This window comes from Plecotus auritus (genome assembly GCF_963455305.1).
Source record: "Plecotus auritus genome assembly, chromosome: X".
Classification (NCBI taxonomy): Eukaryota; Metazoa; Chordata; class Mammalia; order Chiroptera; family Vespertilionidae; genus Plecotus; species Plecotus auritus.
The window spans coordinates 86,684,189-86,701,429 of NC_137784.1; the positions used below are offsets into that span (position 1 = coordinate 86,684,189).

General features: G+C 36.9%; 1 protein-coding gene across 5 annotated transcripts in view; it reads right to left on the bottom strand.

Moving 5' to 3' along the window:
- ACSL4 (acyl-CoA synthetase long chain family member 4) overlaps positions 1–17,241 on the bottom strand; it is a 90,388-nt gene that overhangs the window by 31,428 nt on the left and 41,719 nt on the right. For 2 of the 5 annotated variants that reach the window (XM_080653819.1, XM_080653821.1), the window contains exons 3-8: positions 9,678–9,917; positions 9,012–9,189; positions 6,644–6,753; positions 6,385–6,523; positions 3,790–3,940; positions 3,512–3,635 (exon numbers count right to left, since the gene is read on the bottom strand). In XM_080653819.1, the coding sequence (XP_080509945.1) occupies positions 3,512–3,635; positions 3,790–3,940; positions 6,385–6,523; positions 6,644–6,753; positions 9,012–9,189; positions 9,678–9,905 (930 nt within the window). In that variant the 5' untranslated portion in view covers positions 9,906–9,917. Of the gene's footprint in view, positions 1–3,511; positions 3,636–3,789; positions 3,941–6,384; positions 6,524–6,643; positions 6,754–9,011; positions 9,190–9,677; positions 10,209–17,241 lie in introns of all 5 variants that reach the window. The other 3 variants (XM_080653817.1, XM_080653818.1, XM_080653820.1) reach the window with 2 other exon arrangements.

Consider the following 17,241-nt stretch of genomic DNA (forward strand, 5'->3'; position numbering starts at 1 on the left):
GAACTGTCATAACCTATAAGTCTGAAGTATAAGTGCTTTAGTACTTTATCCCATAGATTATTTCCTCTAGCACATTTCAGCCTTCCTTATAGGAGAAACTATGATGCAGAAGAATGGGATATTTTGGTAAATCAAACATACTTATTAATAACATTACCATGAAACACAGCACTGACCAGGCATTTTTCAATAAAACAAAACCCCACACCTGAGGTAGATCAAACACTAAAAGATAGTTGAAGATAATTTTAACCTTCTTTGATTAGCTAAAAGGCAAAGCCTCCATCTCAGTCACCACTATGAACATAAATTTATATACAGAAATACTAACTTGGTATCATTGTGGTTGATAGAATACTGACGACACTGCCAGTGACCATGTGGGGATATGCACATATATTTGTAAATGTGTGTATATTTTTTCCAATCATTTCTTTTCTTACTTATATACATAAGTACTATTGGGGATTTCAAATGTTAGAACAGTAGGTAGAAAAACTGATAATTATTCATTGAAGAGGTAGATAAAAATAAGAATCTGCTATAATGCTGTTAGTCTGTAAGTTTAGCTGTGTCACATGTTAGCCATGGCCAACACAGGCGAGAAGAAAACCGGTTCTTAAGGGGTCGTCTGGTACTACCAGCTCTGCCACATAGAAAGTTCTGCTGGTAGAATTTGATAGCTTTCATCCTACTTTTCTTTATGACAAATAGAGGAAATAAAATAACTTCTTGGGTTTCACGTATGTGCAAGTGTGTGCACATGTGCAAGTGGAAACCTGCAAATCCACACCATACACAGAGGGCTGCTCTGTAGAGAGAAAGATGGGTTTTTATGTCCTTCAAGTCCAAGCTGATATCCACGTGCTGCTGACCAGTTTTTGCTTTAGAGCAGTGGTGGGCAAACTTTTTGACTCGAGGGCCACAATGGGTTCTTAAACTGGACCGGAGGGCCGGAACAAAAGCATGGATGGAGTGTTTGTGTGAACTAACATAAATTCAAAGTAAAGGAGCAGAGGGGAGAGCAAGAGAACCGGATAGAACAGCATAGAACAGCCAGATCCGGCCCGTGGGCCGTCGTTTGCCCAAGGCTGCTTTAGAGAGTGGTTCCAGGATAGCAGTGGCTACAAGGAGTCCTTCCTGGCTTTCTTTATTATTCTTAGTAATATTCCAGTTCTTGTCTTTATTATGATCACACTAACCCTAGTTTTGACCATATTGCTATCATCTGCTGGCTTCCAATATGGTTTCTCTGGTCTTCCACCTTTTTCTGATTTCTTATGTAAGGGATACTCTTGGGTTTTTGATTCCTAGTCAGATTGAGGCTCTTTATAATAAAGTTTATTAAAAAGGTAGGTAGGCCCTGGCTGGTTGCTAAGTGGTTAGAGCATCAGCCCATGGACCAAAGGGTCACAGGCTCTATTCCTGGCCAAGGGCACGTACCTTGGTTGCAGATTCTATCCCCAGCCTCGGTCAGGGCTCGTGCAGGAGGCAACGGATCAGTGTATCTCTCTCACATTGATGTTTCAATGTTTCTCCCCCACTGCCACCCTGGCCCTGCTCCCTTTCACTCTGTCTGAAAATCATTGGAAAAAATATCCTCCGGTGAGGATTTTAAAAAATGTAGGTATGAATGCCCCTGACAGTATTATAACAGGATTCTAATGTACTACTTGGCCAGAGAGACAGTAAGAATGAAGTCAGACCAGCAACAGACTCCAACTGCCCCCGATCCCTACACTGAGGCTATTGTTTTCATAAAATCAGTGAAAGCATGGGCTTTGTGTACTTCTCTGCTGGGGTGGAAATCACACTCAAAGCTTACTGAAACTTCATAAGCTGTTTTGAAAACATCCCTGAACATAAGAAGAACTCACTACAATGCATCAAATGTAATCAGCATAACTTTTTCTTTAAATTTTTAAAATAATTTAAGCCCCAGTTTCATTCATAGATCTATTATGACTTCACTAGATCAAGTTCTGTTTAGCAGTTTACTTGGTAGTTTACTTATTTTATCCATTACTATTCTAGCAGATTTTAAATGTAAATTTTTAGCTGAGTGGCTTAGTGAAATACAGCATGTTCTCCATCTTACAAAGAGGTTTGTGGTCCTTAAAGTACAAAATAGGTAATTATTTGGAACATAGAACATTTTCTCATGGTTAAGCCACTTAAAAGACATTTGGATTATCCTTGGATGTAGAGTAGTGGTAATGACTATGAGGGGACACAAGGGACATTCTGGGGTTCTTTTTTCCCCATTGATCTAGGTGCCAATCGCCACAGAAATCTACATATATATGCATATATTAAATTTAATCAAGCAGTACTCTTAAGGTTTGTGCACTTTAAGTTTATATCCCAAAACAATCCCACCCAAAAAAGATGGTTGCAATCTCAAAAAAATATCAAATATATATATATATATATATATATATATATATATATATGTAATTTTTGTCTTAATATTATAAAACCTACCTAACCTCCACCTAAAATGGTATGTCTACAAAAAAAAAGTATTACAATTTCTAACTGTGAACACCAAGAGGACATCTTCCTACTAAATGCATGTTCCATCAAGACTCCCAAATAAAAGGCAGCATTGCCAGGGGTTCTGAAAAATGACAGCTGGGCCTCCAGTGATGGGACCTCCAATGATGGGAGAGAACCAAGTCATTCCTACCTATAGTCAGTTTGTCTTTCAGCATTCTGAGCTCCACGACTCCCTTAGAAGCTCTTCTCCCCACCCCCACAGTGTCTGGCTGAAGCTTTTCTACAGCCAAAGAAGAAATTAATCAGAGCTCCGGACAGTAGGTATTAGATCTGTGAATTCAAATGGGCTTACAAACATGAATTAGCCCTACCCATTATATGACTTCCTGCTATGAACAACTGGGAGAAGGGAGAAGACTGACAGGGTAGAAATATGGGGGCTGCCTTTGATATACTGCAATGCTATCCAATATAACTTTCCACAATGATGACATGTTCACTATCTGTGCTATCCATATGGAAGCCACAGAAAACTTGAAATGTGGATAGAAAAATTAAAAAACTGAATTTTTCTGATTTAATTTTAATTAATCTGTATTTCAATATGTAGCTAATGGCTACTGTATTGGACAGCATAACTCTAGAGAAAACTCAGAGCAAAACAGGGCCAAAATCCTACCACCAAATCTCTCCAAAAACCCTCTAATGTTCATGAGTAATATGTCAGAAAAGGTTGTGTTTATATTCTCTATCATAGCTTACTGAAATAAAAATCTAATAGAGAAAAGTAAGATAAAAAAATTATTAGTTTCAAAATAATTTAAAAATATATAGGTAAAACAATGTAAAAAACAAGTTTATTTACTACAGCTACTCATTGCTCATGGGAGCTGTTTTTGAAGTCAAGGAATAAGTTTTAGCTGAACTAAACTATCTCATGCTTTAGTAATATGTTCTCAGCCAAACAATGAAACTTGATATGATCATGCTAATATACTTAAAAGCTTGTCACCTGGTCAGAGAGTGTAAGTGGAGAAGAATATCCAATTCTACAGCCATATGTAAAGCAAGATATCTCTGCTGTCAATTCTAGGACATGAGCCAAAGGCAGGTAGCCAATATATGTGTCCTTTGGTCTAAAACAAAATAAGAGAAACATTTTAGCTTATTTTCAAAAGGCATTGTAAATCAGAAATGTCAACAACCTTATCATTTTAATATAGATTAAGTTCAGAGAATGCCAACGTGAACTCTGATATCTAAAAAGAAAGTTGAATGATTCTCTCTTACCCCAGGCCAGGAATTCTCTCACACTGGCCTGCCATCCCAGCTATCAAATTGCTATGATGCATCATCACTCCCTTAGGTCGGCCAGTAGAACCACTGGTATACATGACAATAGCCATGTCTGAAGGAGTTGGTCTATTTGGAGGAACGCATGCTAAATGAATGAGAAAGCACCACATTAATGACTGGAACATACACAAACACCCATGATACCATCACTACAATCAAGGTAATAGATATACCCATCACCTCCCTGAGTTTTCTTGGGTTCTGTTTTTGTTGTTAACTTATCTTTAAGATGACTTCAACTCTAATATTCTAATATTCTAACATGCTAAGTTTTAAACAGCACATTGGGGTTTCTGTGTAACCTCTTTGCTATCCCAGAATACACCAAAATGTCTAAGAAGACAAAGATATATTATCAGAATTAAATAAAAGTTTAACAAAATTCTTGGATTTTTAAAAATTTGTGTATATTCTGTATGATACTAAAATCATGGATACATGTCATTATACATTTGACAAAACCCACAGAATGCATAACATCAAGAATGATCCCTAATGTAAAGTATGGACTTCGGGTGACTATGCTGTGTCACTCTAGGCTCATCAATTGTAACAAATGTACCACTCTATTTGGAAAAGTTGATAGTGGGAGAGGCAGCGTGTTTGTAGAGGCAGGGGGTATATGGTATGTGAACTCTCTGTATCTTCCTGTCAATTTTGCTGTGAATCTATAACTGCTCTACAAAATAAACTTTTTAAAAAGAATTAGTTTATGAAACTGAATTACATTTTATGCCCAAGTTTAACAGTGTAATTTTACCGCTGAAATAACCAAAGATAAAGTTATACATAAATTGACTAATGCTAATGCTCTTTAAAGATATCTACTGTCAAAGTTTATAAACCAAGAAAATTTGAACTAAATCCTTCATTTGATGAGTAATGGATGCAGCAGTAGTAAATACAGGGTGGGGCAAAAGTAGGTTTACAGTTGTTCATATGGAAAATAATTCAATAATTAATAATGTAAGAATAAACTGTTTCATGTATTCATAACTGTAAACCTATTTTGCCCACCCTGTATGTTAAGCTCTCTCCTCTAAGCACACAATATTACACTTCTTATTATCATAATAACAACTATCTACTCAGATAAATTATCACAAAAAGATGTCTTATCTAGTGTAGAAATGAGTGGAACTAGTGGTCTATTATATTATTGATACAAGGACCCAATATCCCCATAGTTTATCGCCAACATCCTTTGATGAATCGGCAGAATTGGCAACAGATCCCTATTGATTAGGACTTCACATTTAAGTTTATCCCAATCTTGCAGGGTCAACCTGGTGCTGAGAGACAATTCTCCATGGTCTTTAGAATTGCCATACATCTTGTGAGTGCAGGCATTGACTTTATTCTAGAATATCCTTTCAAGAAAGTTTGCACAGTTAACAGCCTTGGAAGACAGAGATAGAGTCTCCCTCCAAGGCAAAGAGCAGGCTTGCTTACTGTCCAGTAAAATATACATAATCTCTTTCTCCAGGGCAGAGGACAGGTATGCTTACTGCTCATTGTTAAGATTCAGGTTTCCTAAGATCAGGGTTCCTTTCCTATAACACAACCCACTGCAAGTGCAGGTGTCATCTAACCTTCTTCACATTGCCCTGTGGAAACTGGAGTGCAAGGAAGCAACACAAATGCTGAAACTCTGGGTACTGCTATTGCTGTGATTAAAAAACTGTCCTTCATATCTGATTCAGGAGTCTTGTATCTCCAAGAAGTGGTGGCAAGCTCACTTGCTTGTTTGCAAGTTGGTAAAATGTCAGCCCTATGTCATGCTCCACAAGTGGTAGAGTCCTATACTTGATACCATTTATTGCAAACATATGTTAAGTCACTAATGATCAAATATTCATAAGCTAAACAGAGGTTCAACCAACATTTTCTTCTGCCAAAATGAATCCTTTCCTCATCTAGTAGAGGAAACATTAAACATGACAGAAAAAATATTTAAATGGAATGTTTAATTTCTTCAACCCTCTTGGCTTCTCTGCAAAGTGTGGAATATAAAGTCACAACTACATAATAAAAAATAAAAACAAAAGTTAAATGATAAACATTTATTCAGTATATTATTTAATTTCCACAACTGGTATTTTGCTACAAGGTGGACTGACTTGTGTCTAATGAAATACCAACTAAACAGCTTTGCAATCCCTAATACATCATTAAGATCACTAGAATTAAGCATTTTAAAAATGTATTGAATGGAAGGCCTGATACCTTTTTCTTATGTGAAGTCTAAATTAGAAGGTTATTTGAAAAAAATAAAAGTTAGGCAGCAACCACCATCAAGTCTGAACCATTGTGTACATCTCTACTACTTAGTAAATTTTAAAACAGTGGTTAGCTTTAGAGGAAAAAGGGAGGGAAATCCTGAATACTATATGGTTTTGATAATTTTCAAGCATTTTAAAACATTTTTAATCAAAGAAGTTTATGCTTTCCACTTACATCATTTCTTTTCCTAACCTACTGAAATAACTATGAATAGATTAATAAATTTGTTTTAACTGCTTTACTTACAGTTTTCTGACTTGGATCCCAACTCTTCTACTGATTGCATGCTGTGAATCTCAAATCCTTCAGGGTATTCTGTTTTATTGACAGTCTTATTGTCCACATAAATGATATGTTTAACACAATTGATTTCTAACAATGCAGTCTGTTGAGCAGAAAGAAAATTCAGTTATTAAATATGGGCCTGCAGTAAACTCAATTACTAAACATTTTCCTGTCCTGTCATATAACGCTACCATGAATTAAAAGAAAATGTAATACATACCTTAAGTTTACTTTCCAGAAGTTCAACACTAGTAATCAGATAGGCAGCCTCGGATTCATTTAACCCATGAACTACAGCTTCACTGCCAAGTGTGGCATATAAAGTCACAACTACATAATAAAAAAAAAAAAAACCACAAAAGTTAAATGATAATTCAGTATATTATTTAAATCAGCCTTTAATGATAGGCATACTCACAGATGGAAAGATATTTTATAATTTAACTTGACTTCACAGTCTTTGCTATATTATGCTTCAACCTTGCCTCAAATTTCCTGATACAGTATTCCAAAATTTTCCTCACAAATTCGCAGAATTCTAACTTTCTAAACCTGAAGAAACCCAGACATACAGGAAGTGCCACAACTGGTCAAAAATAGGTCATTTAAGAGGGTCAAGGCCAATAGGTTCTGGCTGAACTTTTAAAAAATTTCTCAGATTGCTCTAACCGGTTTGGCTCAGTGGACAGAGCGTCGGCCTGTGGACTGAAAGGTCCCAGGTTTGATTCCGGTCAAGAGCATGTACCTTGGTTGAGGGCACATCCCCAGTAGGAGGTGTGCAAGAGGCAGCTGATTGATGTTTCTCTCTCATTGATGTTTCTAACTGTCTATCCTTTTCCCTTCCTCTCTGTAAAAAATCAATAAAATATATTTAACAAAATTTTTCTCAGATACATTTTACATTCAATAATATTTTATATTCATTTCAGGTGTACAGCATAGTGGTTAAACAATCATATACTTTACAAAGTGTTCCCCCTGATATTTCCAGTAACTTACTGGCACATACATAGTTATTACATATCATATTATTGACTGTATTTCCTTTCCTATGAAGTATTTTACATTTTCATGACTATTTTTTAACTACCAATTTGTACTTCTCAGTCTCTTCACTTTTTCCTACAGTTCCCCAATCCACTCCCCTCTGGCAACCATCAGTCTGTTCTCTGTATCGATGAGTCTGTTTTTATTTTGTTTCTTGATTTATTTTGTTCTTTAGATTCCACATATAAGTGAATTTTTTTCTTTCTCTGACTGACTTACTTTGGTTAGCAAAATACCCTCTAGTTCCATCCATGCTATTGAAAATGGTAAGATTTCATTCTTTAATATGATCTGGCTGACCTCTCAGTGAAGGTCAGAGCTATTCCAGCAAGGGCTCCCCTGTGACACACACTTTCATTGGTCATAGTGCCAAAGAAAGGATAAGTCCTTGAGAATCCTCACATTTTGAGGATCTCAAGTGAGAAGATAGGCCATAAATCAGCCTCGGGCAAACTACGGCCCGCGGGCCGGATCCGGCTGTTCTATCCGGTTCTCTTGCTCTCCCCTCCGCTCCTTTACTTTGAATTTATGTTAGTTCACACAAACACTCCATCCATGCTTTTGTTCCGGCCCTCCGGTCCAGTTTAAGAACCCATTGTGGCCCTAAAGTCAAAAAGTTTGCCCACCCCTGCCATAAATCATATTCTCACTCCTTCTAAGAAGCTTTCTCTGTGGGTCTCATGTCCACAATGATTGGAGACCTCTAAGCCTAAATTGGAGTGGACAGGGAGATCTACACTTTAGGATATAACAGACAAAGAAAACACAAACTGAAACCCAGAATAGTTAGAATCACAGGACATCTGCTAAACTTAGATAGGCTTGGAAATTCAACTCAAGGCTGGTAACCAAAACAGCAAGATGGTTAAGAACGGCTACTTTTCACAAGCTGTTGATTGTTAAAGTTGGGTGATGCATATATAGGGGATCATTTTCATATTATCTATTTTTGTTTGTTTGAAATGCAAACCCTTGATTCCTACACCACACCTATAGTGTTCTATTTCATTCAACAAATAACTGAGTGCTGGCACTGTTCTGGGCTATTAATAATTAAATATAATTTCTTGAACAATGGCTAAAAAATATATTCAATTTTACTTTCTTGACAACATAATCTAATGCCAGTTCAAGCTGTCACATGCTTTTTTCACAAGTAAAATGGAAAAAGTACAATAAGAGACCTTGAAGTGAAACAATGAACTAGAATTATCTGAAGCAATGATTTTTGTGTGATTATTTGTGGGTCACTTCCTAAAAAATGACCCAAACCCCAAACCTTTCAAGTACAATTCACTTCCAATTAAAAAGTAAAATTCTATTCATTGAGCAGCCAAATCTCATACTAGCTCTTAGAAGTTATTAACTTTAACAGGAATTGTCAGATATATATTTAACTATGTTACATGCTGTTTTAAAAACATAATTTAGGCAGATAAATGACTAAAAGACACCTACTTCGAAAAATCAAATATCTCAAGACAGTTTCACATGTAAACAAAGCCCTCTCTCCCCCCCCTCAAAAAATACAAGGCACTTACGAGGAAAGTTGTACTTAAAGCAGGTCTGTGCCGCAATCATCCATTCGGCCCTGGTCTCACAGAAAATGGCAATAGTGCTCTTTGGTTTTAATCCCAATGCAGTGAGTCCACTACCAAAGTTATTCACTCGGAGGTTCACTTCAAGGTAGTTCATCCATTTATAATTCCCAAGAATTAACTGTTAAAATGAGACATTCTCTAATATTAGTACATTTATCCAAGCAAGCAATTAAAAAACTATTCAAAGTATGAAACTTTAAAGTTGCCCTGAAGTGAATATTCAGAAACTATGGGGACCTTCAGAGAATTAGTTACACAGCACCAGAATGGAATGCAATGATATTTTTTTTTATTTTTTAAAGCTTTTTTTTTTAATGTATTTTTATTCATTTCAGAGAAGAAGGGAGAGGGAGAGATAGAAACATCAATGATGAGAGGGAATCATTGATTGGCTGCCTCCTGCACACCCCCTATAGGGGATTGAGCCCATAACCCAGGCATGTGCCCCTGGCCGGAATCAAACCCGGGACCCCTCAGTCCGCAGGCTGACACTCTATCCACTGAGCCAAACCAGCTAGGGCAGGGATATTTAAAATGCACTTGATTTATGATCAAGTAAAATGTACCCTCCCCTTAAAAAAAATAAAAAGCCCAAAAATGTTTTACCTTCTTAAAAACCTTTCCATTTGGCTGCATTTCGTTTTCTTCACTTAGGATTTCCCTGGTCCCAAGGCTGTCCTTCTTCCCAAACTTGGATATGGCATGATCAAATAGTTTATCAAGAGTGTCTGCTCCAGGGATGTCTATGACAGCTAGTGAGTCGAAGTGCGTGACAGAGCGATATGGACTTCCAGGTTTGTCTGAAGTGGGCTTAGCTTTTATTCTCTTTGCCATGGCGTTTTTCTTCTTGGCATTGGTAAGAAAATACCATGGAATAAATATAAGGGCACTGTATATTGTTATTAACAAGTGGACAGGCAGCAAAATAATGGTGGGCACATTTAGCTTAAGATTCATAGTTGCAAGGCTTCTAAAATGGTGTTTATTTCTTGTTATTCTTTGGCATCAAAAAGCCTTATTTTGCTGAAGAAGGCATTAATGGAAGCAGCAGTAAGAGTAGCAGTATAGCCAAGGCAGTTCAACTTTAATGATACAGATAAAAGTTAGTAATCTTTGGAAGCCGACAAAAAAGTACACCTGTAGGTGAAGACAATAAGCCAGGCAGACAGTAGGAAAAAAGACAAAAACAAAAACAAGAGTATTAACAAGTTGATAGCACACTGATTTAAATACTCAGGTCTTTAATTTATATATAACTGATTTGATACAGAAATCTGAAATAACTGGTCTGAAAACTGGCATTTCCTATGTTAATCATTATTGCCATAAACTTCTGAATTTACTCCTTCCTGAGTTTTTAGGTATAACTGATACTCTGTGCATCATTCTGTGAGTTGAGTAACACTATTTAATACTTACACGAATGCATGAATATGATATTTAAGTTTGGCTAAACTTTGGGTGGGTAGGGATGCCAATAATGAGTTCCTCTTAAATATGTATATGTAAATCAGATTTAAGTCAGATTTGGTTTTATATCCATAAGGGAAAATAATCCATCATTTTAGGCTTATTTCTCAAAGATCAACCAGAACTCTTTTTCTTAGTTCTTCATTAAGGTAAATTTCTCAGATAATGCTATTCACTGTCTCCTATCCCAAAAATTAGAGCAATACAATCATAAAACCATTTCCTAAGTGTCCATTTTGTGCTCAAAATTGCACCAGTTGCATATTTTTGTGAGTACAGATGAATCAGTTGCATTCCAGAGGCAGGAATGGTAGTATTAAGTCTGAGGTAGTGTAAGACCTGGTAAATTAACATTTATGAGGCAATCAGCACACCAGATAGAGCGAGCATTTTTCAAACTCTTTTGAGAGGAGGGGGGTGCAGCTAAACCACTTCTTCAAATAAAAACACTTGCAGACTGCCCTGATATAAAACTAAAGTGGAATTGCTCTGGCTGAAGCAAGGATTGGGAGTATCCAGAGTCTCACCCTGAACTTCCTAGAACCCCACTCCCAAGATGACCACTGAAGCATTTCCAATGTAAAGCCCTACAGAAATACACAAGTGCTATGTTGTGCAGGAAAAACAATAAATGTAATTGGAGTTCAGAGGAAGTACAAATGGCCAAGAGTAACTAGTGGAGGATCTGTGGAAATTAGACTTAAGCTGGACCTTATGTTGGGGATCTAGAACTAAAGGAGAAAAATGTAGGGCATTCCAGGTAGGAGAACAACATGAAGATACAGACGTAGGAATGAAAAGATTTTGGGAGAGTGGAGAGTGCCAATAATACGGATACTAGCCTGACTGAGGCACAGAGTATTCGTTGGCTAAGTAGGCTACAATGGTACAGAATCTGACAAATCAGGCAAAGCTGTTTTGATTTGATTAGGCAGAAAACGGGAGGTCACTGCAGGTCAGAAAAACAGTGCCAATTGGAAAGGAACTGCAGAAACAGCCTCCAGGATACTATCTTTCAAGGAGTGTGTCTTCAGCTGAGAAAGCTATTTTGGCGAGTGAACGTGTATTTTAACCACAAAAATTAAAATATTACTTCACTTGGAGACAAACTGAAGCTCATCCTTCTGCAAATGTTGTGGAAACAGACAGGCAGACTACTGACCCCAGGATAGTTGTTTGATTTTTACACCAATTACTATAAAATGGTAGCTTAATTCTGCCTCTGCTTTTGTTTATTAATTGAGTGTGGTGAAATGAACAAGAAACTACAAGTGAAAAGATCTGGGTTTCAGTCCCCATCTTGTTCACTAACTGGCTGTATAACCTTGAGCAAAGCCAGCTGCTTGAGCTTAAGGTAAGACTAGATCAGTAGCCATTAGGTTATGGGTCCCTTTGAGAATCCAGTGAGAACTATGAACCCAATTCCCCTAAGAAAAATATGCAAAACATTACACAAAATTTCAGGGGAATCATGTGTTCCCTGAAACACATCCATGAACCTCAAAGGGTGACACCAACTCTGAACTAAGGATTTCTGGCCTAGATGATTTCCTGGTGCCCTTCCAACTTCAAATTTTGTGATTTTTCCCCTACCTAAAAATAGCTCTCTCAGTCTCTCTCATAAGTGTGGTCATGCATTTCTTTAAGAAAAGGTATGTCAAGTGTCTATCACAGAGCCTGGTCCTCAATCCCCTCTAACAATCCTCTCCTTCATCAGACATTTCATGACTACCCAGATCAACAAATCTTTCCATTCTCTAATTTCCTACATCACTTGAAATGTCAACCACTCATTCTGATCCTTGATTGTACCATCATTTCCAGACATCTAAGCACCCAAGCATAGAGCACAGACCAATAGTTCTCAAGTCTATCAAACACAACACCTTTCTTATACCAAATATTTTATAATACCCCCTAATAAACGTTAAAAGATACAGATAATCTACCTACACACACAATTTTAAAAATTCCTTACTGTTATTATAAAGGACTATACAAATGAAGTTAAACTAAAAAATACTTGTTTCAACATATAAATTCTCAGGGACAATACTAGAAAAAAAGTTTCCAATTGAGGAAGTGCCCCTAAGAGGTGAGTACCACCTCATTCTCATTTTAGAAATTGTCAGACTTGGAGCTGAAGACATAAAAAGAAGTAGAAGGCAGCTTTTGAAAGGCTTTATAATCTAGTTGGATTTAAACTGTACTGTATGTTTCTTAGTCATTTATGTTGTTAAATATGCTTAATATTTTATACATGTTTACCTAAAGCCTTGGTGGTAGGGAAATGTTTTCTCTACTTAAATTCTCATAGTATAGAGTCACATTTATGTATACACACACACACACACACACACACACACAGTAGGTAGGGCTCAAAGAACATTCAAGTGAGGAGCCATCAGAGATCATTTAGTCCAAAGATTTTCAAAGTATTTCTAGTGTAGTGATGTTTGTTCATTTGAAAAAAATTTTATATGGATATGAAAATACAAATACAGATAAAAGTAAAAAGCAGAGCTGCTTTGGTGGGGGAGGCTGTGAAAGCCCCTGAAGGGATTACTTGGAACCTCCAGTTCAGCTGAATATTTTAACCACTGATATTATCTGATCCCTTATTTCACAGAGAAGCAAACCAGGAATAGTGCAAATTGTAACAGAGGCCCATCTCCAAGTCTGGTGCTGTTTCAAGCCCACCAGCTAGCCTCTGTTCAGTTTTGCCTATTATCTTAAAATCCTTCCTTATCAAGAGTTTTCCAGGGAGCCGAAACCGGTTTGGCTCAGTGGATAGAGCGTCGGCCTGCGGACTGAAGGGTCCCGGGTTCGATTCCGGTCAAGGGCATGTACCTTGGTTGCAGGCACATCCCCAGTAGGAGGTGTGCAGGAGGCAGCTGATCGATGTTTCTCTCTCATCGATGTTTCTAGCTCTCTATCCCTCTCCCTTCCTCTCTGTAAAAATATCAATAAAATATATATTAAAAAAAAAAGTTTTCCAGGGATATACTCACATCTACTAATCAATTCATTTAAAAGTAAGATTTGAACACCTACTATGTGTAAGTTTAGAGCACTTAATACAAAGATGAGTAAAACATGGCCTGCATTCTATGTATGCATGTACATGTGTTCATATATGTGTCATGGAGGGGGCAGGGACATCAGTTCACAAATATATAAGATAGAATGTGATAAATCCCATAAGAGAAACAAGAACAGAATGCTAAATATATTCAAAGGGGGGGGGGGGAATTGTACCCAGTTTTGGGGAAAAAGAGATGAGGGAGAAAGTAGAACCATCCAGAAAGGTTTCACAAAAAACATAGCATTAGAGGTGGGTGTGAAGGATGCCTATGTTTTCAAAAGGAGAGGGTGATGATTAGTAAATGAGGACAGTCCTATTAGACAGAAAAAATGGATGAGCAAATTAATGCAGCAAAACAGTGCAGTCTGTATTGGAAATGCAGCAAGAAGTGTAGCAGATGCTGTAATGCTCTCCGTGTAAAGTGCTACTCCACTTTTATGATACAGAGCAAGGGGTAAATTGAATTGTTCCAGAGTCAACTTTACTAGATTACAACTATACTCTGAGAGGCACATGCATATGTAGGTAGTAAATGGGCTGAACAGTTAGGAGATCTGGGTTCTAAACCCAGTGTCTGCTATGAAGTGTGAGTTTGAAAAAGTTATATGACCTCTCACTGAAAAGCTCTGAATCATTGGCACCATATGTAAAATAGGAAACTGCCCTTACCGGTTCGGCCTGTGGACTGAAGGGTCCCAGGTTTGATTCAGGTCAAGGGCATGTACCTTGGTTGTGAGCACATCCCCAGTAGGGGGTGTGCAGGAGGCAGCTGATCGATGTTTCTCTCTCATCAATGTTTCTAACTCTCTATCCCTTTCCCTTCCTCTCTGTAAAAAAATCAATAAAATATATTTAAAAAAAATAAAACAGGAATACTACTTGTAGTAGCTACTGCATGGTATTGTTGATGGAATCCTTCATTTTATCCAGCTTAAATTTAATGGGCAATAATAATCAGTCCCTGGAATATACTTAACACTCTTGCCTCTCTTTTTGCTGTACTTACGTGGATAAACCATGACTTGGTTAAGTCCAGTTCTCTACCGAATCAGCACCTATATCCAACACAGCTGAATTTGACTGGAGAAAAACTTGACTGTGCTGAATGTCCCCCTTTAAATCTGTGATTGCTCCCTCAAGTGGGCCATACTGCACTGCACTAGTCTATGCACTGGCCCACTCTCCAAGGTTTTATGCCTTCTTCTCTCTACAGAACACCAATATTCTCCCTCCATCCTCATTCTAAGCTGCCAACCTGGCTCACTATTTTGCTGAAAAAACTAAAAAAAGTCTGTAAAGAACTTCCACAGACTCCCACTGCCCACCACTGCATCTGCCCACCTACTAGCATATGTGGCCACATGCTCTTTTCACTCCTGTGACTATAGATGAACTGGTGATGTTCCCAGGTAAGGCCAACCCCCTTCACTCATGCATGGCACCTTGTCATAGAATAAAAACCTGGAGGTTCTGCTCTATGGATTCTTCCCTGGATTCTCCCCTCACTCTTGCCTCATTAATTTTTCCTGATCTATTGAATTGTTCCTATCAGCATTATAATGGGCTATTATTTCTTTCATTTAAAAACCATTCCACCATTCCTTGAGAGCTGATGAAGGCCAAACTGGGAAGAAGCAGGCCAATAAGCCTCAGCCCCTGCCACCACGGTGGCTGCCTCTTCTAGAAGGTCATCTGGTCTAATTAGAATATTACGCTTTTATTATTATAGATTAGCCAGAAAAGGGCAGGACATCATCTTTTGTCATAGAATAGTTGACTGTTCATGATGTTTAACATTCTATATGGAAAGAATTTTAATAACCACTTATTGAGCATTTACTATGGGCTAGGCACTATGCTCAATCCTATACATACATTATTTTACTTAATCCTTCAGAAAACCCCTTTAAGGTAGTATCCTCATTTTACTGCTGATGTAACAGTCTCAGACAGATTAAATAATTTGTCCAAGATAACATAACTAAGTAGGGATTTTTGATTCCAGTCTATCTGATTTTAAAGTCCATGTTTTCAGCTACATTATCTGTGACCCTAGTCATACTGGTGTAATCTAAGTTGATAAGAGTGACAAACTTTGTATATAAAGAAATCTTGGCAAAAATTTTGAGCACTGATCTGCCCTACAAATCAATGCAGTTTTTTTTTATACATCTGTCTGCTCCTTCTAAGTTTTATTTGACTCAAATTGGGGGGGGGGGTGGAGGGAGTCCTTTTAGATGTCTAGTAAGTTCTAGAAGTCTTAGTGGAAAATCAGATGCAATTTTATTTTATATTTTGTTTTGAGGCCAAACTTAATAGTAACTATTTCATTCCATTCCAGTTACTTCAAAAGTTCTGAGATAGTTAGGCTAAATGCAAAAAGCATTAGTGATACATTAAGCTCTAGTATACAAAGGAAACAAATACTACATACTGATTAAAGTCCAAATTTAAAAGAAGAAATCATCATCTCCAGAAGCATATGACAGATACATCATCAATTTAAGAATGATAGAAATTAATAAACCGAAATCGTATAAAGCCAAGACAATTTCAGAAGTTTTAGGAAATGGACTAAACCAAGCAAGGACCCATGCACCTGCCAAGCTATAACACGCAGTATGGACAAATTAATCTGTCCTTAACATAAGACTTTATAAAAGTGTAAAAAATATCTATTTGAAAATCAATGATTAACTACATAAGTGCTACTTTAAGAAATCACATTTTTCAAGTCACATATCATTAAAGGGTAATTTACCCAATAAAGAGGTAATTCGCCTTCTGAAAAGATTAGGGTTGAATCAGAAAACTATTATAAAAGTTTCAAGAGATTAAACAGATAACATACGTATTGCACTTGCACTTTAAAATAGCATATTTCTCCACAGATGTTGCACCACCAAGACTTTTGTAAAGGGTGGAGTACTTTTTTCAAAATCCTATTTTCTTTCACACATTATTAAAAAGTTCCAAATCATTTAAAAATATACAGGATAAGGTTCAAATACTATGTTAAAAAAAAGAATGACTGCATTTGGTTAATAAAATCAAACTTTTCCGACGCTATATTACAATATAATTAATTTTATATTAATAAAAAACTTAATATTTTAAGAAAATAAAAGTCATTGAGAGTAGCTAGCAAGATCTTTTGCTGTCAGTCTACAAGATTGAATAATGTGAAATATACTTCTGTCTGCTCCTTGTAAATCTTATCTGACTCAAATTGGTAGACCAATATAATCACTATGAAATAGCTTGTACAATCAAACTTTAAACCCAATAATTATAATGAATTTGAAAATTATAATAAATACATTCATTTATTATTATAATGTTATAATAATACACTTGAAAACTGAAAGACAAAACAAAATAAAAACTTAGGGTGAATAATATAGATGCCCTGTATCAACACATTGCACCTGTGCCTAGCTATTTTGACTAGAAGTATCTAACAACTATGACTGATATCTGGGTGCATCTCTAAGAAGATTATTGTTTATTTCATCACCTGGAGAGATCGTAATTGCTGAAGCTGCCATCCTGCCAGTCTCTTCCCAGCTTTTCCCAGAAAAGAAAGCACCTTAGCTGCCATATTGAAGATGATCT